This window comes from Podarcis muralis, chromosome 15 (assembly GCF_964188315.1).
Source record: "Podarcis muralis chromosome 15, rPodMur119.hap1.1, whole genome shotgun sequence".
Classification (NCBI taxonomy): Eukaryota; Metazoa; Chordata; class Lepidosauria; order Squamata; family Lacertidae; genus Podarcis; species Podarcis muralis.
In genome coordinates, this window is record NC_135669.1 from 16,781,055 (window position 1) to 16,806,788 (window position 25,734).

At 52.2% G+C, this 25,734-nt stretch overlaps 1 protein-coding gene across 4 annotated transcripts; it reads right to left on the reverse strand.

Annotated features, from left to right (window-relative positions):
• Positions 1-638: 638 nt before the first annotated feature.
• On the reverse strand, positions 639-25,434 carry SIDT2 (SID1 transmembrane family member 2). Of its 4 annotated transcripts, XM_028708815.2 has the most exons (27): positions 24,980-25,433; positions 22,418-22,539; positions 21,889-22,053; positions 21,029-21,074; positions 20,355-20,456; positions 20,160-20,243; positions 19,303-19,402; positions 18,514-18,579; positions 17,739-17,832; positions 17,119-17,183; positions 14,165-14,236; positions 13,820-13,894; positions 13,515-13,562; positions 12,141-12,259; positions 11,630-11,703; positions 11,337-11,403; positions 10,979-11,052; positions 10,406-10,529; positions 8,666-8,783; positions 7,288-7,424; positions 6,328-6,436; positions 5,214-5,290; positions 4,873-4,919; positions 4,203-4,308; positions 3,154-3,264; positions 2,432-2,545; positions 639-2,136 (listed from the first exon to the last, which is right to left on the reverse strand). In XM_028708815.2, the coding sequence occupies exons 1-27, from the start codon at positions 25,172-25,174 to the stop codon at positions 2,074-2,076; spliced, it is 2,574 nt and encodes an 857-aa protein (XP_028564648.2). In that variant the 5' UTR covers positions 25,175-25,433; the 3' UTR covers positions 639-2,073. The 4 variants fall into 4 exon arrangements, with proteins under 4 accessions (XP_028564648.2, XP_028564652.2, XP_028564650.2 ...); XM_028708819.2 differs by lacking the exon at positions 14,165-14,236 and having other exon boundaries at positions 24,980-25,434; XM_028708817.2 differs by lacking the exon at positions 13,515-13,562 and having other exon boundaries at positions 24,980-25,432.
• Positions 25,435-25,734: the final 300 nt, after the last annotated feature.

Consider the following 25,734-nt stretch of genomic DNA (forward strand, 5'->3'; position numbering starts at 1 on the left):
AAGGAAGGCCATTCAACAGGCCTTTGCATTTAATGTGCAATTTTTAAAAAAATGCAAATTGCAAATGGTGTGCGTGGCACCAATGAACGCACTCATCCGCACACAGATTGGCTCTTATTTTGCTTCATATTAAAAGCTGCCCAGAGGCACCCTCTGGATGCAGATTCCAGTGCACCTTAGTCCAATTGAAAGCCCTGTGAAAGGAAAGCAAAGAATGGCACCCAATTCACATTGTTTTAGTGAGGCTACGTGGCACCAGAGTTCTTTTGTGCCCAATTGCTCAAACACCTTCATTTTCCACCATTTTCCACCCAAAAGGCTCACATCTCCTACTTTCCCAACCCCCAGGGCGACTGTCACAAGCACCTATGAGCTGGGCTGAAAGAGTGTACGGTGCCCTAAATCCCTGAAGGAAAGGATTCCCTGCTCAGTGAAGAGGAGAACCTTTCCCCCTGAAGAGGGATGTTAGGTGGGCAGCCAGGGAGAGCCTGGGAACTGAGCTGCCTCACTTGTTGCCACTAAGAGATTAGCCAAAAGGGATTTTTGAGGGGGAGGCTGAAAAGGAGAAGCAGTACCCGCACCCCTCTAAAGGCAGGCACCATTGCCCGTCCCCAGAGGAGGAATAACTACACAAAGGAGCAAAGCAAGGCTTTTGTTTATTTCTTTGCATTTGGCAGCAGAATCCGTAAGAAATGAAAACGGTCATTTTGTTCTGCAACGTCTTACACGAATAATGGTTAAAAAACAAACAAACTCACAATCAATAACCAGGAATGGACGAATGTAGGAGGTCCTTCTCATTGTTATTTTTTTTTTGTGGGGGGGAAAGGCTCTTCCCCCAGTAGTGCAGTGGGTGGGGGCCTCCCCCCAGCCACTGAAGGAGCCCTTTGGCTTGCAGCCCGGAGCGGCCACCCATAACTGTTATTCGTACGGCTACTTTGGGCAGCTCGTTAAGGAACAATGAGAGGAGAGAGGCCTCCTGGATCGGATTCTAGGTCTGAGCAGAAAACAAGAGTAAAAAGGAGCAAACATCTTCAGGCAGTGCAGTGTAAACCGTCAGGGGGCGACGCAGCTGCCAAGGCCCACCCAGTGGGAGGCGGAAGGGGAGACAAGGAGACAGAGCCCAACCTGCCACCCCAATTTAGTTAGGCACTGAAGGGAGCCCCCTCCCCAATGCCGTGTGTGCTTTAAGAACAGAGAGAAAACAGCGCCCCCTTCCTCCTGGGCATGGCAGTGGCCCAGAGCAAGGGCAGTGGCATCTAGTTGGCAAGAGGGGCCCCACTGAGCACCACCCGCCCCTCAGAAAGGCCACGCTTGGAAGGAAGATCACACCGGTTGTGGCAGCGTCATGGAGGTCAGAAGTCTTTGTCCAGAGATAGGAGGCAAAGTGACCTCAGCTGCAGAGGGCGAAGATGTGCTTAACTCAGGGTTGGCAGAAATGTGCGTGAGGCAATGGGCGGATGCAGACCTTCCAGGGCGAGGGCCCCCAAGGCAGGCTCCTGCCAGCCCCCTTACCTAGGAGCTGCTGCCAGGTCCTCTCCCGAGCCCCGTGCTGGAAGTGCAAGACCCCAGTTTGGCCTCTAATAACAAGCCCTCACCCCTTTAAGGAGGAGGAGGAGGCAGCGGCAGGGGGGAAACCTATCATTTCCCTATTGACCCAGGCCATGCCCAGGGGCGTCAGTGGGCACATAGGCCAACCCTCAGAGGCTGGCAGCCAACAAGGTGCCGATTCTCTTGAAAACCTGGCGCAGCAGCAGGACCAAGCGACCCGGCCGGAGCCTGCCTGGCATCCAGAGCTCTTGGAAATGCAAGACAGGCAACATTCAAAGCTGCCCAAAGTTGCCCGGGGCACCCAGCACCGTGAAGGCTCAAATACTGAAAGAGGGTGTGCCCCCCACCGTCAGCCTAGGTTGCTCCCGCAGGCTCTGCCAAAGGTGACATCTTCACGATGCATTTGAACGGGTAGAAAGGCCTGTTGCAAATCCTGGCTCCAGCCAGACGCCTCTGCAAGGCCTGTCCCAAGCCATCAGGCAGGAAAGACCTCGTTCCCCCCTTGCTGGGGAATCCTGGCCTCTAGAAGACATAGATCTTGTCACGCTGGACACAATCAAGGTCATCATCCATAGTCAGTAATACCTAGAACAAGAGGAAGGGAAGGAGGGTCAGGTTGGGGAGGTGGGCGGTGGTTTAAAAGCCCACCCTCTCCTTCCCCAGAAATGAAGGTAGCTTTGTGCTGTCGTGCAAGGGGGAGTACGTGGGTGCAGGGTGCTGCTTTCGCCCCGGCCTGCACCGCCTTGGCGAACCTCCCTCCAGATTCTTCCCAGATCGCCAGTATTTGCTGGCCCTTTCGGCGCAGCCGGCATCGGGGACCGCCGTTTGGATGCTGCTATTTCCCGCCCCTTGCCAGGCCAGCTGGGCCCACGCCACCTACCAGGAAGGAGCCAAACATGGCAATGGACGAGAGGAAGTGCCAGACGTCATGGTCGTCAAAGAAGTCGAGCAGGATGCAGTCCCGGTTATGCTCACGGGACTCGGCCGGTGTTTTCTGCGGAGGGTCAGCGACAAGGCAGTCTGTGATGCTTGGCAGGAGGCAGGCGGTCTGCGCAGCCTGCGCTGGATTCAGCTGCCCCCACCCAACAAGCTCTAACCCAGTCTGCCCGTTAACTCGCGCCCTCCAGAGGTCTGGGGATGCAACTGCCAGGCCGCTGCCTGGGGCTGATGGGAGTCATAGTCCCAAAAGGTACGGAGGGAGCCACGGTTAAGGCTAAGGCTGCCCTAACCAAACAGCAATGCAGGGCAGGGCTGGATCTTCTGCATGAGAGCTTTTTACAGTGGTACCTCGGCTTAAGAACTTAATTCCATTCTTAACCTGAAACTGTTCTTAACCTGAAGCACCCACTTTAGCTAATGGGTCCTCCTGCTGCTGCTGCGCCGCTGGAGCACGATTTCTGTTCTCATCCTGAAGCAAAGTTCTTAACCCCAGGTACTATTTCTGGGTTAGCGGAGTCTGTAACCTGAAGCGTCTGTAACCCGAGGTACCACTGTATAAGTGCAGCTCCTTCAACTTGCTACTCAGAGGTCTGCTCTGACGTGGGCGGTTTGGGACAAGCCTGTGTGGGAACTGAGGATATGGAGGGTGGGGAAATGGCTCACCTGCCAGGTGCTCAGGCCCTGGAAGAAGAAGTAGAGGGCAAAGCCCCAGACGACGGAAGTGCAAACGATGCAGAGCAGGGGGATCAGCTTGAGGCGTTCCCCACTCCGGAGCTGCAGGGCAAGGAAAGCTGATCAGAAGCAAAGTTGAGGAAGGGAGGGAGGGAGGTGGAAATCCCAACTTTCTTGGTTGCTATTGCGGATGTACTGAATTCACAGACAAAAGGAGCACAGAGGGGCTCCAATCTAGCAGGAAGTTACTCCACCATAATAAATGGGAGCAGGGGCGCCAACTCATGCAGGTCAAATCCTTTTAGCCCACATACAATAATTATTTTTTTAATAATTTATTATTATTATTTTTTTAGGGGACGCGGGTGGCGCTGTGGGTTAAACCACAGAGCCTAGGACTTGCCGATCAGAAGGTCGGCGGTTCAAATCTCCATGACGGGGTGAGCTCCCGTTGTTCAGTCCCTGCTCCTGCCAACCTAGCAGTTCGAAAGCACGTCAAAGTGCAAGTAGATAAATAGGTACCGCTCTGGCGGGAAGGTAAACGGTGTTTCCGTGCGCTGCTCTGGTTCGCCAGAAGCGGCTTAGTCATGCTGGCCACATGACCCGGAAGCTGTACGCTGGCTCCCTCGGCCAATAAAGCGAGATGAGCACTGCAACCCCAGAGTCGGCCACGACTGGACCTGATGGTCAGGGGTCCCTTTACCTTTACCTTTAATAATTTTTTGGGGACCCCCAAAGTCCAAAAAAAATCAGGGGGCAAAGGAGTTTGAGCGTGGCACAGTTTCAGTGGCCGGCGGCTCCTCCTCCTGCCACAGAGGGGAAGGAAGGTTGAAGCAGCCCCACGCTGGGGACTGGTACTGGGTACGTCCTGACATCCTTTCATCATGCACACATCTCCACCCACAATTGCCCTCGCGAACTGGCGCCTCTGAATGGGAACCCCCGCCCCCTCGATATTATTATTTATGCAATTTATATTCCGCCCAGAGAGAAGCTGGCCCCGGCCGCCCCCAAGAGCCAAGTCGGGTTACGTGCAGCACCTTCATGATAATGTAAAAGGCGAAGTAGAGGAGGAGGTTGCAGATGCCAATGGCCAGAAGGTAGGAGGCAAAGTCGTTGGGCCGCATGATGAGGCCGTAAGCAGCCCTGTGGGGAAAAGGAGGTTGTCAAGCGGGAGGGTGACTCCTCAAGGACCACAACTGGGGGCCCTTCAAGGCCACGGGGGGGGGGGGGAGGCCTCTGCCAGCCTGAGAGGCCCACTCCTGCCATTGTTGTTATGATAATGTGTCGCTCTTGTTGCTGTTCTGCCTTTCTGTCCCACCACGTGTAAGTGCAAATTCAATTTAAAACTCCCACACGCACAATGAAAACAGCAGACCTAAAACCTGAATAAGGCAGGAGCTGTTCACATGAAACATTCAGAGACTAGGAGCAGCCCGAAGAAAGGAAAACACAAATCCCATAACGGCAGCAGGCCACGTGTTAAAAGCGAGCTGAATCTTTTTCTTAAAAAAAAAAAAAGATATTTGCTAACCTCCCTTTAGAAAGGGCAGAAGGAGCCCATCTCCCACAGCATCACCAGAGAGAAGGCCCTGTGACTCTTGCCTAATCTGATATAAATACACACCCACCCACCCCTCCTGCCCCTTGACTGGCTGGTAATCCTCTCTGCCCAGTTGGATACTGCCCTGTCCACCAACCCTGACTTACAGAGACCAGTTGATGACATTGCCCATCACCAGCAGCACCATTCGATCCTGTGGAGGAAAAGAGAGGGGGAGGCAATGGGACCTAGTATCTGCAATAGAAGCCATCCAAGCACCCACGGGGGCCCTAGCCCAGCGAGAGGGAGGGGGAGTTTTCATACAGCCTCCGCATTCCTTCCAGGAGAGAGCCAGCCACACTTGGAGGACTCAGCTACATGCGTCAATTATATTTTTACAACTGCACTACAAACATGTGACACTAGGTGATCTGTCGCCAATGGAATTTTGCACCGAGAGATTTTTTAGCATTGTTTTTTTTATCAGTATAGATCCAGCCTTACTCACCACATACATAGGCCCGCTGCACTGGCGGATGCAGTCCGTGTAAAGCACGTGCAAGATCCTGCGCGGGATCCCAGAGTCTGTGGAGAGAGAGAGAGAGATGTTAAAGCTACGTGGACCCAGGAATGCACCCTGCCCTGTGGGCTGACACGGTGGGGGCAGGAGGCCACTCCTGGGAAGCAAGCAGAGGACATGTTTACATAATCAGCCATGAGATTTCTCTCATGCGCCCTCCTCCCCCCAAAAACAGAGTCCTTTTTTCTGTGGATAACCCAGAATGAAATTCCCAGGTGTCAGAAAAGGTTATTTATGTATGCCCGTTTTTGTTTTGTTTTTCAAGTTTTTATTTATACTTTTCAAGTTTATACATTTCATTACTTTTACAATCTTTTTAACATTTCAAAGTTTGCCTTCCTTCCCTCTCTTTCTACGGTTCCCTAAATTTATTTTTTATTATCTTCTGCATATCCAAATTAATTTAATTTACTCATTTAATTATCTACTTTAAATATACAGGTATATTCTTATGTAACTGCAGGTTATTACACTAATCCTGCCAATGTTATTATCTGTTTGCAATTTATCTGTAAATATTCAATAAACCATTTCCAATCTTTTATAAAAAGTTTGCTGTCTTGATTTCTTATTCTTTCTTATGCCTGTTGTTTTGTTAGCCCCAAAATGGAAAGTGAGCGAGGTCCCAACTCAAGAGGCTTGGCAACTTAAGTTGACAGAATACACACAACTTGCAGATTTAACATATTGAATAAGAGACAAGAACATGTGTTTAAATAAGATTGGAAAACATTTATTGAGTACACCCGAGGTTCCACTGTATATGGAAAGTAAGTGCCTACAGCCGAAAACGCTGGCAGCATTAAGATAAGTTAAATAGAGTCAGTAAATAATTCTTTGATGGATGTAAAAGTGGAAAATTGATTTGAATGGTTATACTAAAATATGCAGGGATATAGGATACGTAAAATGAACCACGGAAAGAGAAGAAGGAAAGCCACTGGATATTTTTAAAGTTTGTAAAATATTCGTTTGAAATTGTGCAACAGAAAATTCAATAAAAATATATTATCATTAAAAAAGGAGGGTTGGCAGAACTCACCCAGTTTCCAGCGGCCCATGTAGTAGAGCTGGGTGCTCAGCAGCAGAGTGGAGAGGATGTGAATGACGGAGAAGACGATCCAGAAAGCCGTGTTGCCCTTGCCAAAGACCTGGGAAAGAGGGGAGAAAGGGGCGCATCACGGCATTTGCTGGGGCCATGATACTGAATTCAAGGCTGGGGGAGTGAGTGGGTTGAGAAGGCAAGGCAGGAAGTCTCCTTTCTGCCTCCTCCCTCCTTTCAATGGATGTCGGGGTTTCCCCACTATTCTAAGAGGGAATTGGGGTGTAAGAGGAGCAGAAAGCGGTTTCTGCAATGTCCTTTCCTGAAGGGTAAGGTAAAGGTAAAGGGACCCCTGACCATTAGGTCCAGTCGTGGCCGACTCTGCGGTTGAGGCACTCATCTCACTTTATTGGCCAAGGGAGCCGGCGTACAGCTTCCGGGTCATGTGGCCAGCATGACTAAGCTGCTTCTGGCGAACCAGAGCAGCGCACGGAAACGCCGTTTACCTTCCCGCCGGAGCGGTGCCTATTTATCTACTTGCACGTTGACGTGCTTTCGAACTGCTAGGTTGGCAGGAGCAGGGACCGAGCAATGGGAACTCACCCTGTCACAGGGATTCGAACCGCGACCTTCTGTGGTTTAACCCACAGCGCCAAATCCCCCGATTTGTACTCCTCAAGAGTAATAATCGCGGGAAAGGCTTTTCTTTCCTGGATCACTGCTGTGATTTTGTTTTTAAAACAAATCTGAAACGTTTTGCCAATACATAAAGGCCACCGAGGAATTTGAGGGACACCGGAGAGGGACAAAGCCGTTTGCAAAAACGAAAAGGAAGAATGATAAGACCCACACGGGCCAACAGGACACCAGCCCCCAGGGGTTGGGAAGGCCACTGTCCTAGCTCAGGGCTGCCTCCCTCCTCCCCGCGTGCAGCTCCGGAGACTTCCCATCGCCACTCACCACCCCGACGACCGAGAAGAAGATGACAATGGCCAGGCAGGCATAGGCGCTATAAGCGCTGGCATTGATATCTGGGTGCCGCTTCTGGTACAGCTTCAGCATGCAGAGGCCGGCGATCATGTACATGAAAGAGGTATCTGCAAGCAAGAGACCAGCAGCAGGTGGCTATTCATTATTTTTCCCCAATTTTTTTAATTGATTTTCACAACTTATAAACACACAAACAAATAAACAAACAAACATAAATCATTACCTTATTCAAACTAATCTTTATAACATTGTTGAGTGACTTCCTCGTATCCCCCTAGTTGAATTTCAATGTATATCGTTTTAACGGTTTTCCAAATCAAAATTCTTATATAATTAACCTAGTCACTTAACATATTTCTGTCTTATCCATTCAGCATTAAACATATTACCGTATTTTTCGCTCTATAGGACGCACCTGACTATAGGATGCACCTTGTTTTACAGGGGGAGAACAAGAAAAAAAAATCTCCCCCTCTCTGCTCAGCACCCCTTCAGCAAAGCGGCAGGAGAAACGGAGTGCATTCCATTTCTCCTCCTGCTTGGCTGAAGGGGCGCTGCGCAGCTCTTCCTCTCTGCTGAAGCCAGGAGAGTCTTGCTCTCCCGGCTTCAGCAAAAGGAACCTGAACCCTGCGGAGTGCAGTGGGAACTCGCGCTGTGCTCCGAAGGCTTCAGGTGGCCATCCCTGAAGCCTGGAGAGCGAGAGGGGTTGGAGCGCACTGACCCCTCTCGCTCTCCAGGCTTCAGCGAAAGCAACACGAAGCCTCTGGAGTGTGGAGGGAGGCTTTGCGTTGCTATCGCTGAAGCCAAGGAGCCTGCATTCACTCCATAGGACGCACACATATTTCCCCTTAATTTTTGGAGGGGGAAAATTGTGTCCTATAAAGCGAAAAATACGGTAATTCTTCACATTACATGTTTAAATCTTCAGCCTATCTGGTAACTGGAAGCTTCTTCCAATTAATTTAACTTAACGTAAAATAATAAAATAATCATAAAATTTCATGCAGCAGGTGGCTATTCAGGAGCAAGCAAAGTGCACTTGGCACATGGGCAGAGGGGCTGCCCCTAACATCATTATTTGTACACATTTTCTCCAGACGTACAAGGCAGGGCACCTGTTGCACGTTCTTCTGCAGGGCTCCTCTGGTAAATTCTCCATGGCCCCTGGACTGTGAAGCCCAGCCTTTCCCAACCTGGTGCCCTCCAGCTGCCGTGGCCATGCTGGCTGGGCCTGCTATGAGTTGCAGTTGGAAGCAGGATGGAGGGCACCAGGTTGGGGGTGCCTGATCTGCCGGGTGCAGGCAGCCCCTCCCCTCCGGTCCTGCCCCACCTCCCAGGCGACACTCACCAAACTGGAAGTTCGTGTAGTTGGGGCAGACGTGGTAGCAGGCGCTGAGCAGCCCCTCCATCATGAGGGCAGTGCCCATGGCGTAGAAGAGGCCAAAGTGCTTAGGGATGCCACATTCCTAGGAAAAGAGAAGGGAGCAGAGAGTGCTCCTATTTCAGAGAGAAGCTGGGCAGTGGGTTCTGCTTTGCATCGCCCACCTGCAAGCTGGCATTCAGCTGCAGCCCTTTCTGTTCCCATGGTCTCCCTGGATCATGGTCGACTGTGCCCCCGTCTACCGGAGAGAAAAAGGGGCTGGGAAGTGGTGGCGAGTAGAGCAGAACTCTCTGCACAACTACAGCAAGCCAGGGAGAAAGGAAGAGAACGTAGTTCCCTCAAGTTTTTGCGTGTTTGTGTGCCTGGAGAGATGGAGAGAGTCTACCAGCCTTCACCAATCTGTTCCAGATGCTGTTGGACTACAACTCCCATCAGCCCCAGTATCATATGACCATGCTGTCTGGGGTTGATGGGAGCCGTATTCCCACAACATTGGTCAGTGTAGCCTAAAGTTCATAAAGAACACCTTTCTGGTACGGCTAGCTATGATTCATTGATCTGGTGTATTTTTACAGCTGCTGTGACCCTCAATTTTTATTTTTTGATAATAATTTTTATTAGTTTTCAATTACAATCCAGTTTCAGCCTCATTATAATACAATTACTAATGTCAATCATGCAGATACCAAACTATATAATTTAGGTGGCTCCCTGCGTGCTAGAACTGATGGTTTGATTATTTCCTTTATTTCTGTGTACCAAAATCTTAATAATTTCAATTACACTCAGGTCAAAATTTAACAATCCCTTATACAACAACTGCAACATTAACAACTTCCATTCGTATTGACACATAAAATGGTTTATATAACTGCAGGTGAGGCTATGAAAAGACAGACATAATATTTTGCTTTGACCTGCACTACACTGTTTATATTTCTATAGGATTTTAAGTTGGTGGGGAAATGCTGGATTTCGAACAGGAGCCGATTCATTTATTATCTCCCTGTATTATATTTGCACTTGTCTGTCAGCACGCTGGAGAATGAATACACAAGCACAGCCAAGGATGGTTGGCAACACGATTGGGGGCTGAGGAAGGTAAGCAATGTGGGCTGGGATGACAGCCCCTAGCAAATAAATAAAATGCTGCTGTGAATGTTGTTTCTGCCAGTTTCACCCTTTGCCGTTGTTCTTAACTCTGCATTGAACATAAAAAGGTAAAGGGACCCCTGACCATTAGGTCCAGTCGTGGCTGACTCTGGGGTTGCGGCGCTCATCTTGCTTTATTGGCCGAGGGAGCCGGCGTACAGCTTCCGGGTCATGTGGCCAGCATGACTAAGCCGCTTCTGGCGAACCAGAGCAGCGCACAGAAACGCCATTTACTTTCCTGCCGGAGCGGTACCTATTTGTCTACTTGAACTTTGACGTGCTTTCGAACTGCTGGGTTGGCAGGAGCAGGGACCGAGCAACGGGAGCTCACCCCATCGCGGGGATTCGAACCGTCGATCTTCTGATTGGCAAGTCCTAGGCTCTGTGGTTTAAACCACAGCGCCACCCGCCTCTTGAATATACCTCTAAGACTAGGGATCTGGGATAGGAAGAAAAAGGCGTCCCAGGGCAGGAGAGGCAAATGGGGGTGCAGCGCCTGGTGTCGAGGCTCCGGGGGGCTGAAACCACCCTCCGGATCCTCCCATCGTGACTCACCACAGCTTGCAGGTCGTTGCGCATCAGTGCCCGGTTGTAGTTGATCTCGCGCTGCAGGATGATGAGCAGGAAGAGCAGCCCCAGCAGGATGTAGCCCATGTTGCTGAGGATGTTGTTGAAGGCGCTGGGGAGAGGAAAGCAAGGAAGGTCTGCATCAAGGCACAGTGGGCAAAAGCCAGAGAGGCTCTGCTGGAGTCCCTGACCCAGGGAAGAGGATGCTAATAACAACAATAACAACAACAACAACTTATTTATACCCCACCCATCTGGCTGGGTTTCCCCAGCCACTCTGGGCGGCTTCCAATAGAACACCAAAATACAATGACCTATTAAACATTAAAAGCTTCCCTAAACAGGGCTGCCTTCAGATATCTTCTAAAAGTCTAGTAGTTGTTGTTCTCATTGACATCTGGAGGGCGGGTGTTCCACAGGGCAGGTGCCACCACTGAGAAGGCCCTCTGCCTGGTTCCCTGCAACTTGGCTTCTTGCAGCGAGGGAACCGCCAGAAGGCCCTCGGCACTGGACCTCAGTGTCCGGGCAGAACGATGGATGCTGCATGACCCTTGCTCCTACCTGAGATTGCCCAGCGGGTGGGCGCACAGGAAGTTATAGTAGCAAATGTCTTGGTTTCCGGTGACGTTCACCACCTGCCAACGAGAAAGGGGAGGTAAGCACTGCAGAGGACCCAGCTGTGAGGGCTGGCTTGGCAGTCCACCGCCCCTTTTAGCAGAGCTCAGATCCGGGGAAACCGGCTCACACTGACACAGAGAAGGCACTAGGTGCTCAGAGCTGGACTGGGGCAAAAGCCAACCTCTCCAGCTCAGAGGAGGGCAAATGGGTAGACCAGGCTTTTGGGGATGACATAGCACCAAGGTGGCCAGGTGGCTATCAATGGCACATGGAAAGAAGCCCAGGAAAGAAACCCACTTACGGTCTGATAGGTGATGACCAGCTGGATGACGGGCAGAGCGTAGAAGACAGCGATGGTGGCTATATTCCTGCAGGAGACACTAGAGTTAAGGGGGCATATGTACGTCCCACACCCCCAATTTATTTCCACCATGAAGCATTAGGTGGGCTCTCTGTTGACCCACTGGGGGCCATGCAGGTCCACTCAGCCACCACGCCAGGCTGCCCCTTTTACCCAGAACTGATGGATAGAAGGGAGAGCCAGCCCCCATTACAGGTGGGGCACAGCCCCCCCATATCCTTCTCCTCTCTTACCAGAAGTAAATCTGGTATTTCTTCCGCAGCACCCGCTTGTCCTTGCGGGCCAGATCCGCCACATACAGGTATTGCTGCAATGAGAAGATGCAAGAAGCAGGGTGAACTGTGGGTCTCCTTGGGAACGGCCACTTCCTCCCCCCATAGAAAGATAACCTGTGAGGCTACAAGGAAGGTCGGCATTTCCAGACCCTGAGACTGCTTTGACCCCCGCTCATCTTGTCTGATCCCTTTCCCCCCAGTCCAACCCAACTTGCAGGTAAAGCCCAAGAGAGCCTTAGAAATCAAGAGCCACCTGCAGATCGTTCTGGGTGTCTCAAGCAAGCAAGTCAAGCCACGTGCTGCTCACTGTGGCTCTCTGGCTTGTTCCCTTGCTTGCCATTTAGAAGCATCACTTCTACCCTCAACACACAGGGCAGATGAACAGCACTGGCAGGCAGACAGAACTGGCTGGCAATGGCAGAGGGAGACTCTGGGCTCCCATGCCTTCCTGCTCCCCAGCGCAAGGCACCTTGGTGCGGATGACGTTCTTGTCCGAGTCGATGTCGGCCAGCGTGTCGTAGTCGTCTTCCTCCACGGAGCTGAGCGAGTCGAGCCGTGGCCGCCCCGCCATGTTCTCAAGAGAGCGATCTGTGGACAGAGAGGGGGCAGCATGACTGACAAGGCACATACAGACATGGCCAGCTGGTCTGCCAGGCGCACACCCACCCACCCACCCCCAGGTGTGTGTGTGTGTAGGAGGGGGAATTCAGCCCAACACAATTTAGTTTTGGGGAGGCGTCTGGCAGCCTTCACGGCCAAAAGGCAACAGGTCAGATCAGCCCCAGGCCATCGAATTAGCGATGTAATGGACCTCCTGGCTGCCTCATTTTCTGCAGAGCAGACAGCTCAGTGTAGGGAGTCTTCAGACACCTGGGCAGCTATGGGGCCAAGAAGCCACCTTGCCCAATGTAGGCCAAGGAGTGTCAGGAAAGACTCTCAACATGCTGTGCTCTGCCACCTGCTTCTCCCGCCCCCATGGCGAGCTTGGCCCCTTCTCCCTCCCCAGGAGCAGCAATCACCTGTCCTGGACGCACCTGATTCATGCAATTGCCTGGTGTGGGAGTTGGAATCATGCAGATTAACCCACCCCTCTGCTGTGAGCTTTCTGAGGGTAAGTGGCCTCATCCTTAGAATCCAAATTAGCCCACAAGGCTTGAAGGGAAACCACAGGAATCCCTGTTGCTGGATGGCGATGGTGGAAGAAGCATGACCCCTCTCTCCCACTATTGCAGCCCCTCAGAAAGCCACAGGCAGCTCAAGAGGGAGCACTGGGGAGGGGGCTGTGGTTTGTGCCTTTGCATCACATTCCTGGTTCCAGGGAGCATCTTTGCCAGCCGACTGCATGTTCCGTGCATCATTTTTGTAAGTATATTTTTGTATCTCCAAGCCGGTGGAGAAGCTGCAAAGCAACCCGAATCCTGCATGTGAGTCTGCCTGCACCTCTGCTCCCCAGGGAGGCCAGAGGAGAGCAAAGCTCGACCTCTCTTGAGCTCCCTTCTGGCTGCCCAGCAGGACTCAGCCTGGATTGGGTTCCTTGCACCATCAAGCAGCCACTGCTAGGATTTGTATTGTCAGGGGTAGGTAGCTTAGGCAGCGTGTAGCCCCATCACTTCTTATCCATGTTTTAAATTGAGCTCCATGTTTGCGATTTCACCAGCCGCATTTCTCTTGCAAGAAATTGATTTTGAAATAACACAGAAAGAGCACAGAATGCAGCAGAGGTGCCTGGCCAAAATGCCCTCTCCCTTTCCTGGTCAAGGAAGTGGGGCGAGGAAGCCTGGTGCCAGGAACGCCATGCCTGATTGTGAAATGATTGGCAATTTTTCTCTCTGCCAGCATCTACCCATTGCAATGGCCCAGTGTCTCTGGCGGTGCTGACAGGTATCCTGCCCTTGAAAGGAAAGGAAAGAGTTACACAGAGGAGTTAGCTCTCAGGACCCGCCACAGAAATGCCAACAACAACCAACAAGCCAGGAACTTCCCCCCGAAGCGGTTCGCAAGGCTCAAAGATCCACGAGGCCCAGCAGCCCGGCTCACCCTGTGTGCCCACTTTCTTGGGGTACTCGGCTGCCTCCCACCATGCACTTGAGAGAAGGAATCTGGTCTCTGCATCCCCCAGACTCCCACCTGTACAGGTAAGCAGCTCACCTGTGTAACTGTAGGATGCTTCTGTGGACAGCAGGCTGTCGGTGACATTTTCTGTGCTGGCCGTAGAACCGTTGTCTGCAACAGCAATTGGGAGGGCAGGGAGGGGGCAAAACAGAGTGAGTGGCGCAGCAAGGCTCAGACCTCTCAGGCGATCACAAGAGAGGTGGTGGCGGCAATTCCCTCCCCCCATCCCACCCCCTTGAAGTGTCTCGCTCATTTGCACCACCAGGTTTCCTGGACAAACAGGCACAGCAGTTCCCAAAGGCCAGGCCTGGTATCTATACCTGCAGCACAGGTGGGGTGAGGGGCTTCAGGGGGGAGGCACCATCTGCACCTGGGACTCACCAAAGGAACCATAACTGTAGCCGTTGTAAGGCTGGCGCCCCAGGAAGGAGTCTGGGGTGATGTGGGGATGCCCTGCAACAAACCATCAGCAGACAGTGACCGCGGGGAATGGGGGTGGGCAGGAGCAGAGCAGGTGCAGTGGGCAGGCGAAGGTGCCAACTCCTCCTTGGCTCAGTCTTGAATCAGGGAAAGGTTTGGGGAAGAGGAGGCAGAGCGAACAGGTCGCCCATTTTTTATTTCGCCGCCCAATCACGGAGGTCTCTTCAAAGAGGTATAAACCAGAAGCAGCCCCGGACCATGGCTCCGGAGGTTCCTGTCTAGGGTAGAACCTCAGAGCCCACCTGGACCTGACACCCCCCTCAAGGCAAAGGGAACAAAAAGGCTGAGGGAGAATCCTTTGCTTGGAAGTTAAGAGAAAGAAGGAGGTGTTTGGTGCTTACCAAGGAGAGAAGCTGAGCACGAGGTGCCCCAGAAAAAGGAGGAAGGGAAGCAAGAGAGAAAAAGGGAAAAAGAGACAGAGTTACTGATGTAAACACCCAAACTTTAATTGCCAAAGGGGGACACAGGTGGCGCTGGGAGTTAAACCACGGAGCCTAGGGCTTGCTGATCAGAAGGTTGGCAGTTTGAATCCCCGCGACAGGGTGAGCTCCCGTTGCTCAGTCCCTGCTCCTGCCAACCTAGCAGTTCGAAAGCACGTCAAAGTGCAAGTAGATAAATAGGTATCGCTCTGGCGGGAAGGTAAATGGCGTTTCTGTATGCTGCTCTGGTTCGCCAGAAGTGGCTTAGTCATGCTGGCCACATGACCCAGAAGCTGTTTGCCAGCTCCCTCGGCCAGTAAAGAGAGATGAGCGCCGCAACCCCAGAGTCGTCCGCGACTGGACCCAACAGTCAGGGGTCCCTTTACCTTTAATTGCCAAGGGGTATTACACCACAACTGCCCCCCAAGCCACAGCAGGTGCCCCCGGAAAGCCTGAGCTGACTCTGGCAAGGGGAGGGGGGACACAGCAGCTGGCCAGTGCAGATCCCCCATGCTGTGAAAGAGCTGGAAGCGGCAGGCAACAAGAAGGGCACCCATCCAAATGCTGAAGCAGTCCACGGCCATTCAGGCCGGCCTTCTTCAACCCTGGGTTGCCAGACATTGCTGGACTACAACTCCCATCATCCATGGCAACTGGATGAGCCGATTTAGGAGGTGCAGTGCACCAACATCTGGGGACCCAAGGTTGAAGATTTAGACAACTGAAATTGCACAAATGTGGAATGCTGAGTGGGAACTTGAGTCTTGTGACAAGCTTGGACTTCCATAGCAACTCAGTTCTCTTCCTCCTCCCCCCCCCCCCCCGCTTTTTTTTTTAAGGGAAAAATGGGTACTAGATCTCATTGATTTTGCAGGCAGTTTTGGAACCAGAGGTTTTGCCCATGGTTCCAGTGTCCTCCCCTTGTGCTTCTGACACCCCCCTTCCCCAAACATCCCACTCGCCATCACTGTTGCCTGTCCCCTTGATCAAAGATCTCTTGATCCATCAAAAGCTCTACAGGGGACAAGAAAAACCAGAAGCCCCTTCCTCAGTAGCTCAGAGCAGGGCTTTTGGTGTGGCTGCCCCTGTTCAAGTTGAATCCTTGTTGAGATATGACAGACACCCGCTAACAGCACTTTCCATAAACAACTGAAGACCTTATTGTTCTGACAGGCTTTCCCAGCTAGATAAAGAGGTCTCTGGCATGAATGTCTACGTTACTTTGTGTTTAAAGTTACCTGCTAACATATATATATATATATATATATATATATATATATATATATATATATGCTTTCGTAGATTTTCACGGGTATAGGTATGCAGGTTTTGGTGTCCTCGGGTGTCTTCCCGTGTAAAAGTTGGGGTGTCTAGGCGACGTTTCGACGAGGTCTCACTCGTCATCTTCAGGCTGGTGCTTTCGGCTTCTTGTTACTGGAACAGAGCAGGATCTCAGTGTTTGAGTTCCTATAAATACTGTTGAGGGGTGTGGTGTATAGCCTCCAATGTTCTGGGCCGAGAGGAAGTTCCCAGGCTAGTGTGCCTTTTCTTCTTTTGTTCCTTAGTTGCTTGAGGGATATCTTGAGTGATTTCTTGAGTGATATCCTGAGTACCACTTAGGTGGGTCATTAGGTGTGGATTAGTTGCTAAAGCCTTTGTGTCTTGACCTCTTGAACTTTGTGAAGAGTTTTTCTGAGAAGATGGCTGTAGTTGTGCTCTGGCTTGGCTTCGTGTATAGGGGCGAGCTGTGGTTTTGTGGCCTGTGCCAGCCAGATCTGTGTAGGGATTGCAGGGGGGTGCAGCATCCGGAGGTGCCATCACAAAGTTCAAGAGGTCAAGACACAAAGGCTTTAGCAACTAATCCACACCTAATGACCCACCTAAGTGGTACTCAGGATATCACTCAAGAAATCACTCAAGATATCCCTCAAGCAACTAAGGAACAAAAGAAGAAAAGGCACACTAGCCTGGGAACTTCCTCTCGGCCCAGAACATTGGAGGCTATACACCACACCCCTCAACAGTATTTATAGGAACTCAAACACTGAGATCCTGCTCTGTTCCAGTAACAAGAAGCCGAAAGCACCAGCCTGAAGATGACGAGTGAGACCTCGTCGAAACGTCGCCTAGACACCCCAACTTTTACACGGGAAGACACCCGAGGACACCAAAACCTGCATATATATATATATATATATTTTGGGGGGGGGGTGTTTTTAGTTGTTATTGTATGTTGTACATTGCCATGAGGCATGAGCATGTGGAAGGCTATTAATTAACAGAGATGGTATGACACGTTGATGCTGAGTGAAAGTACATCCGCAGGCAATTGCACAGGCGGACACAAATGGTGTCACACTCAGAAATTGTAGCATTACGGCATGGAGCAAGAACCACCCTGGCTCCTAGCCCACAACACACACAGACTTCACCTACCAGTTTCAGTACTGGGTGTTTCTATGGCAGACAACAGTCCCAGTTGCTTCTTCTTCTTCTGTTGCCTATAAAGTGATGAAGAGTGCCTCAGACAGCTGCCTCATCCACAGAGAAAAAGACTCTCCACCCCACCAAAAAGTACATGGAAGGGAGTAGTGGGAGGCTCTGGTAGAAGTGGGCTGGATGGTTCCTTTGTCCCTCTGGAAGAGGGGCTCCACAGGACTACTGTGGAGAGTTCTGCCCCAGAGGAGGTGATTTCAGGAGGTACATAGGATGGTATCAGCCTGGAGTCACTGGAAACCTGTACCGTTTCGGGAGGGAGGGCTATTTCAGCTCACAACACCTCTGCAAAGCAGGAGTGCCCCGCCACATGTCGATCCAGACACCAAATAGAAAGCAGGGAAATTTATTCTTCCAGGTGGCTCTCGCAAGCCAGCCAAGCCGCACGCTGAATTCTGGGACACCTTAGGAAGACAGATGGTAACAAGGACCCGTATCCCGGGCTGATGGACAGTCGTGTGATGGTGACCACCTGCATGGCAGGAGCACCGGCCTCTCTGCAATGGTAAGCAAAGGAAGGAGAGAGCCACACCACCTATGGGTGCAAAGGTAGGACTCACCTCCAGTTCTCCCAGCAGGCGATGAGGACCGTCAGGACGTAGAAGGAGAGGAAAACCCCAAGGCAGAACAACATCCCGCTCACATAGGCCTGTGCTGCAGGGAAGGGGGAAAGAGGAAGACCTTGTAGATGTGCAGCAGCAGCTGCTGGAGCTGACAACTTTAAAGTCCTGTTTCCAAGCACAGGTGGGATGCCTGCTTAGGTCCACCTAGGCTCTCTTCCTTTCTCTGCCGCTTACCTCCATCTTATGGAAAATAGCCCAGTGAAAATGTCTGGTGCAGGAATTAAGTCACTCTCATGCAAAATTCCTGCCCCTTCAGTACACAATCGGGGGCTACACAGAATCGCAGAGCTGGAGCAGACCTCAAAGGGCATCCAGCTCAACCCTCTGTTCCTGATGTGGAAAACCCACTGCCGACAGCATCCCTGAGAAGAGGAGGAGGAGGAAGAGGAGGAGGAGGAGGAGGAGGAGGAAGTGGCCACCCAGCCTCTGCTCAAGAGTCCACCACCTTCTGAGGCATCAGGAAATTCTTCCTAACGTTTAGACTAAATCGTTTTGTGGGTGATCTGAAGCCACCAGTCGGGGGTCCTAACCAGTGGATCAACAGAAAACAGATACGCTCCATGCTCTTTGCAGCAGCCCTTCAAAGCTGAGTGGCAGCGGTTCAAAACCCTAGTCAGGGTAAGGAGGTGGAACCTGGTGTCTCCAATCAGGGCTGTTCCCTGTGTTCCCTCGCCCATTCAAATGGGTGCAGCTGACACCCAGGGCTACTTACAAGTGACTGCTGGCGATACCACCACGTCCAGGGTCTTCTGGCGGTTGCCTTGGTCAACAGGTTCGTCTAAATGGACAAAAAGACCAGGGTTAGCCAAGCAAGAAAGCAGCACAGTCCATGGTTATTTTTCTGCAGGCAGGATGGATCTCTTCAGCAGGCAAGATGCAATACTTTCTCTTGGTCGCTTTCTACAACCAGACACTACCCACTATTTTACCCTTTCGAGTCAGCATGGGACTCCCTTTCCTCTGACCGTACTGCACTGTGATTCATGGTCTACATAGGGGTTGGCAATGTAAGAGGTTAATTAAAAGAGGGTTATATACAGACTTCAAACAGTCCTGCAGCAGGATGCCTCCCAGTCCAAGGGAAGGGGGAAGAGGCTTGAGTTTGCGCTTAAGGAGGGCAGGGGTCAATGCGCAGATAATTTGCTGCATATGTACAACATAAGATCTCTATTCCTCCCTCTCAAAAATAAAAATAAATCTCCAGTAGTTTTCAAAGGATCTATTGTTAGCTCACCTTAGCACTTTCTTCCGAATCACTTCGTGGCATTGTTTAATTGTATTTGCATGCAAAGTGTTTATTTGGCAACAAAAGTCTCCCAGAGCAAATTATAGCAAAAAGTGATATAGAAACATGCCAGACTCACAGAACACCCCACCACCCAGTCGCTGTCTCTTTGGGATTCTGCCATGGCGGCCCCCTAGTGGCAGGGCAAAAAACCCCAAACACAGGCATCATCTCTGTTGAAGCCCCCACCCCATCCCCGAACTCCCACCTCTGTACCTTTGGAAAAGGGGTAGTAATGCAGCGGCCCACCACAAGCTTGGTCTTCTGTCTTCACCACAACCACCACGTAGAAACTGTGGCTGGGGAAATCCTTCTTCTGGAAGTTAACAAGAGTGTGGAAGAGCAGCATCAGGAACCGTCTTCCCTGGGCTGCAGAAATTCCATGACAATGTGCCAGCTAGCAGGCACTAAAAGGACTCCGCTGTGGGGCATCTGGGCTCTTCTGAGAGCATATACATATACGCATATGTATACCTATATACTCCTGCCAACCTAGCAGTTCGAAAGCACGTCAAAGTGCGAGTAGATAAATAGGTACCGCTCTGGCGGGAAGGTAAACGGCGTTTCCGTGCGCTGCTCTGGTTCGCCAGAAGCGGCTTAGTCATGCTGGCCACATGACCCGGAAGCTGTACGCCGGTTCCCTCGGCCAATAAAGCGAGATGAGCGCCGCAACCCCAGAGTCGGTCACGACTGGACCTAATGGTCAGGGGTCCCTTTACCTTTACCTATATACACACATACACCACCCTAAGATGTTCCTAGTGAGTGGCAGACCAACTGATGGCAGGATTTGAGGCCAGACCAGGGCTGCGAACCCCTGTTATTTGCCAGCCACCGAGGCAGAGGCGTCGTGCCTGCCACACAAAGCACCCTAAGAATCAGTTTTCTCTTAAACAAGCATCGCTTCCTCGGGAGCACCAAGGGCACGGATAATATTTCCCGGCGCAAGCGACACCACTGCAACCATCTGCTAATTGATGCTACCAGACACCAGAAGCAACGGGGAAGCCAGCCTGGCCGCTTCTACGGGGCTCAGATTGCACTTGGTGCAGCTCCTAGCCTGAGTCCGGTACCTGCACAGTGATGGCTGCCTTCTTGGTCATGGTCTGGTACATGCCGATGAAGGCCACATTGTTGTCCAGGTCGTAGACAGGGCACTGAGGGAAGGAAGGAAGGAAGCAGGGTCAGCCACTCCACTGCTCCAAAAAAGGCAGGATCCTTCATCAAAAAAATATGCCCTCCCTGGTCTAACCACCCATCTCACTTACCAAGATGTCCTGGATGGAAATGACAGAACAGGGGAAGGCCATGGCAGAGGTCACCTTCACTATCACGGAGTCTACACCCTCCGGGAACTCATACTTGAAATACTGCCCAGGAGAAGAGGGAGACGTTAAGAAGCCACATGCAGCCCCTGGAAGGCGTAAAGCCCACCCCAACACCCTTTTACCTTCCTTTAGCGTGCCCCCTCCCCCAAAATAGCACAATCAGCTGCAGCTCAGAAATTTGAATCATAGGGTTGTAGAGTTGGGACACCAAGAGTCATCTAGTCCAACCCCCTGCAATGCAGCAATCCTTTGCCCAATGTGAGGCTTGAACCCATGCCCCTGAGATTAAGAGTCTCTTGCTCTACCAACTGGGCTATCTCTACTCCTGGGATATTAATGGCCACATTCTTAAAAATAACTTTCTCTCTGCTTCCGGGGAGACAATCTTGAGCTTGCTGAGCAAGAGATTCCTGCATTCCCACAACAACAACACCACCAGAGCCACTGTTTCTGAGGTATTACAAACCAGCACAAGCTCTTCCCACGTCACAACCAGATGCAGAGCCACCCACAAGTCTGTGATTCATCAATGAAACCTCGGTCCGATGGGCCTTCCTTCTGGCAATTACCATCTGGTGCCCTCTCTATTCTTCACCCTTACAGAGAGAACTCACCTGTGGCTGCGCTGCCGTGGCATTGAAGGTGAAGTGCTCATTGGTCCTGTGTTAGGGAATAAGAAAAGGAAAGACTTAAATTGTTTCATAAACCACAGAGCCTAGGGCTTGCCGATCAGAAGGTTGGCGGTTTGAATCCCCGCGACGGGGTGAGCTCCTGTTGCTCGGTCCCAGCTTCTGCCCACCTAGCAGTTCGAAAGCACGTCAGAGTGCAAGTAGATAAATAGGTACCACTCTGGCGGGAAGGTAAACGGTGTTTCCGTGCGCTGCTCTGGTTTGCCAGAAGCGGCTTAGTCATGCTGGCCACATGACCCGGAAGCTGTCTGCGGACAAACGCAGGCTCCCTCGGCCTATAAAGCGAGATGAGCGTGCAACCCCAGTCGTCCGCGACTGGACCTAACAGTCAGGGGTACCTTTACCTTTAAAAGTTACATACCTCTTGTAGAGAAAAACCACAAAGCAGTGTGTGCAGTGTGTGTGTGTTGGTGGAACAACAACTATAAGGAACACACTTATAGCGGCTGGAGGAGCCAAGATTGTGTTAGCCTGAAAGCTGCACCCTCTAAGTGAGTCCCCTAACTTTACCTAAGGGTTTGGGAAGGGGCAGAATGTTGCACATGCTCAGAGGAACTTTGTGATCCCCTTCACACCTTCAGTGTCTGGGACTGTGTTCCTTTATTTTCCCCACCCTACATTCTTCTGTATCTTATTTCCCATTCCGCACCCAGCAAAGGGCACCGTTGCTGCTCCCACCACAACCTCACCTACTCCTGGACCTGGTCTTCAGCCAAAGAGGACCTGCCAGGACAAGCAGCCGGCTCCTTGGCTGCTTCTAGCCCCAGAGGTCAGAGGCTGCTCACCTGAGCACAAAGTTATCCACACGAGTGACCTGCAGCTGGTAGGAGGCGTTGCTCACGGAGAGCGTGGAAACATCCACGTAGAAGAACTGCATCTCCACCTCGCTCTTGGTCTGAGGCTGGCACAGTGTGCGGCTGACATCTTGGTAGAGGTACTTCCGCTGGTACCTGGAGGCCCGAGGCAGAAGGAAGGGGGTTGGCGAACACCAACCAGGGGCACCCAAGCACAGTCCGATTCAAATACCCAACAGCCCCGTCTGAGCGAGACCTTTGTGGCTCGGAAGGAGCAGAACTCCCACCTGGCATCAGCCTCTTTCTACCCAGCTGGTCTCAGACCCACAGTCACCTTGTCCTTGGCTAAGGGTAGCCACCAGGTAAGAAGAGCCAGACCATGGGGCCCCCAATGGGAATGGTGGCTGGGACGGAGGATGTTTCACTGTTGCATCCCTCCAGCCGGGAAGAGGCCACCCCCAAGGGCCTGCCAAGAAGACTTGGGCAAAGAAGAGCCTGTCCATCACACAGAGATACTCACAGGCCCCTGAGGATTAACGGCACCTGGAACGACACCACAGCCTCCTTCTGCCTGACCACAAAGAGCACCGGCGTCTCCTTCAGCTCTGAGAGCACGTTCACCGACACCCGGACTCCCTCTGTCTGCAGGGGCGAGAACAAGAGATCTTGGGTTTGGCTCAGGATGCAGCAGTCCAGCAAACAGGGGGCAGGAGGCAGAGCCAAAGCCAAGCATGTCTCACCTCGGACCTTTTGCCTGCTCTCTCTTTCTCCTCCCACCCACCAAAGGCACCCATGAGGCCACTAGTTGCAAAGGACAGCAGACAGCTAATGATGCTAATGAGTCTGGCTGGCAGGTGCCCAAGAAAGCACTCTGCAGCCAGCCGCCTGGGTCAACTCCCCTAAAGGTCTGCGCAAGAACTCAGACCTGGTCTGTGCTCCCATCTGTCAAAAAGAAAAGAAGGCTTGGGTTGCTCAATAAATACATCTTCGGCCCCCTGCAAAGGTCCTAGGATGTGCAGAGGCCACCAGTCATTGTTACTCTGCAGTGAGGTACGGATTCTACACCTTTCCTGGCACAGAGAGGACGGAGCAGAACAAGGGGAGACCGTTTCAGGAGCAGAAGGTGTCGGGCTCTGCCGCACCCCAGGAAAGGCTGCCCTGGCATCTCAGACACACTGACCAAGGAGACGTGACCCTAAGCCAAGGAGGAGTAGTTCAATGGGGAGCTGCTCCTGGACTGGCCTCTGAGTCCCAGACAAGCCCTCTTCTCAACAATCCAGGAAGAGAAAATGAGGCCTTGCATTCTTGCTGGCATGAAGTCTAGAGACCCCTTACTAGGCACTCAGCCGCTAGGAACAGCTCAGTGTTCTCTACTCTGACCAACAGTGTCTCTTTCAGACAGGAATATCTCCCAGCCCTACCTGGAAGTGCCCTTGGGGACTGAACCTGGGACCTTCTGCATGCAAAGCAGATGTTCTTCTACTGAGCTATGACCCTGCACCTTGTTGCAGAAGGAGGCTGGCTTTTGCCTACGGGATCCTCATAACTTGCGGGGAGCAGGGAAGGGGAGGCAATAATATAACAGCTGACTGAAAGCCAAGAAAACTGCACTGGAAGGAGTGAGATGCCTGTGTGTGTGAAATAATAACCTTGGGCACCTGCCTGTGCTGGTACTGAATGATTTGTACTGGTGCCAAGGGAGCAGAGCAACATTTTCAGTTTGGCACAGGACTGCCAGCCCCCTTTTTCTTTAACTTTATATTTGTTTTGTTAAATTTATATCCCACTCTCTTCCTCCCAAAGGAACCCAACGGCATGCCTAGGAATTTAAGTAAGTATTATTTCCTGGGCTGCCATGTTTAAGTGTAGAAAAACTTCTCTAAGTTTAGCATCAGGAGCAGGAACTCAACTTAGTGCTGATGACGCAGACCTTTAAGCCACACCCCTCACAGTGGCTGCTTTAAGGAGGGACATGATCCTTCTGTACACTTGCACTAGGTGACGAGACAGGAATGACGTTGCAGGTGGATTTTCACCTGGAAAACAACAGCTGGCAGATGGGGTTGTAGGCTCTATGCGTCCTCCAGACTTGGGAGCTGCTGCTGGTGAATAAGGATAACCACCTTTGACCTCTACCTTCTTGGCTGCTAATTTGGGAGGCCGTGGATACAAAGGCCAACTGCCCAGAACAAACAGGCTGAAGTGCCACAACCCAGCAAAGTGTCACACCAGATCACAAAGCACAGAGTGAGAATTCCTTGGTGCCACCTGGAGGCCAAAGGTCTGCCAAGAAGATCTTACAGCTCATCTCACCTTTGACACACCTTTGGGGACAAAGGGAGTTTAAGCTGTAGAGGCGCAGCTCTGGAGAGGGATAGCTCTGCTGGGCAGAGATGCCTTTCTTGAGATCTAGGAACTTGAGGCTGGTCGAGTTACAAGAAAGGAGATTCCAGCTAAACATCAGGAAAAACACTTTCTGACAGTAAGAGCCGTTGGAGGTTGTGTGGTCTCTCCTTCCATGGACGTTTTTAAGCAGAGGTTAGATGGCCATCTGCTATGGTTGTTTTAGCTGAGATTCCTGCATTGCAGGGGGTTGGGCTAGATGACCCTCGGGGTCCCCCCCAACTCTACAATTCTGTGAGTTCCACAAGTGCGGAAGAAGGGCAGGAATCGCTGCTGGCTGGGCACCCAAACAGCCTTATGACTGACTGTAAACAAATAAGGATAAGGTGGGGCGGAAGAGGACGTGGCTCTCTCGCAGACCTCTCTGCTTAGACAAGCAAGGGCTTCCCTGGGTCCTTTCCAAAAGCGCTTGCACTTCGCAACTGGGCGGGCGGGTTTGCGAAAGGGGGCTGTCTTGCCCAAGGGAGCCAAAGCATCCTTATTTATACTTGCCTTCCCCCGGTACCCTCACAATGCCCAGCAACCCCCTTTCTCCCGCACAGGGACAACGGCGGGCAGGGGGGCTCCGTCCCTTCCCAAGCGGTGTAGGAAACTGGGCGGCCCAGCAGCGCCCCCTCCCGGGTGGGGCTCCAGACTGCCCTGCAAGGGCGCCCTCTGCACACGCCCAGAGGCTGCTCACCGCGTTCCTGGTGACGGTGTGGTTGAAGGCGTAGATGTTGAGCAGCTCGCCGTTGACGGCGTCCGTGTAGGGCTTGTCGAAGTCGGCCTCCTTCTGCACTACGGTCTTCTTGCCGGCCGCCGCCTCCGACCCGGGCAAGAGCAGGAGCAGCAGCGGCGGCAGGAGAAGACGGGGCGCCCCCTGCGGGCCTAGCATGGCCCCAGCCCGGCAGGCGGGCGGCGGCAGCGGCTGACGGGGACGGAGGAGGAAGAGCAGCAGGTGAGGGCGGCTGGAGCCAGCATGCCCGTCGCTAAGCGTCGGGGCTCCCGCAGCAGGCCGAGGACGGGCCTCCCCCCGGGGCGAGAGGCAAGCGCGGCCCCTTTAAGGCTCCTCTCGCTACTTCGCCGCGCTCGCGACTGGCTCGAGGCCGCGCGGTAAACACTCGGGCCGGTCGGGCAGTGACGTCACCTCCGAGGACGCTCCTCCTTAAAGGGGCAGGAGCCGGACGGCCGCAGCTGCCCTGCCTATGGCACAGCCCGGGTAGGATGCCGGCTGCAGACGAACAGCCTAGAGCCGGAGGCCTCTTTCGTAAATAGGACTTTTTTTGGGGGGGGGGCACACACACACACACACACACACCTCTCGCGGCAGAGGAAATGGTACACGGGGCGCGTAGAAAAATGTGCCTTTTTTGTGATAAGCAGCCCCTGCATCTCCCGTGCGCGGACGATCCAGGCGTAGGTTCTTGGGAGATGCTGAAAAGTTTTCAGCGGAAA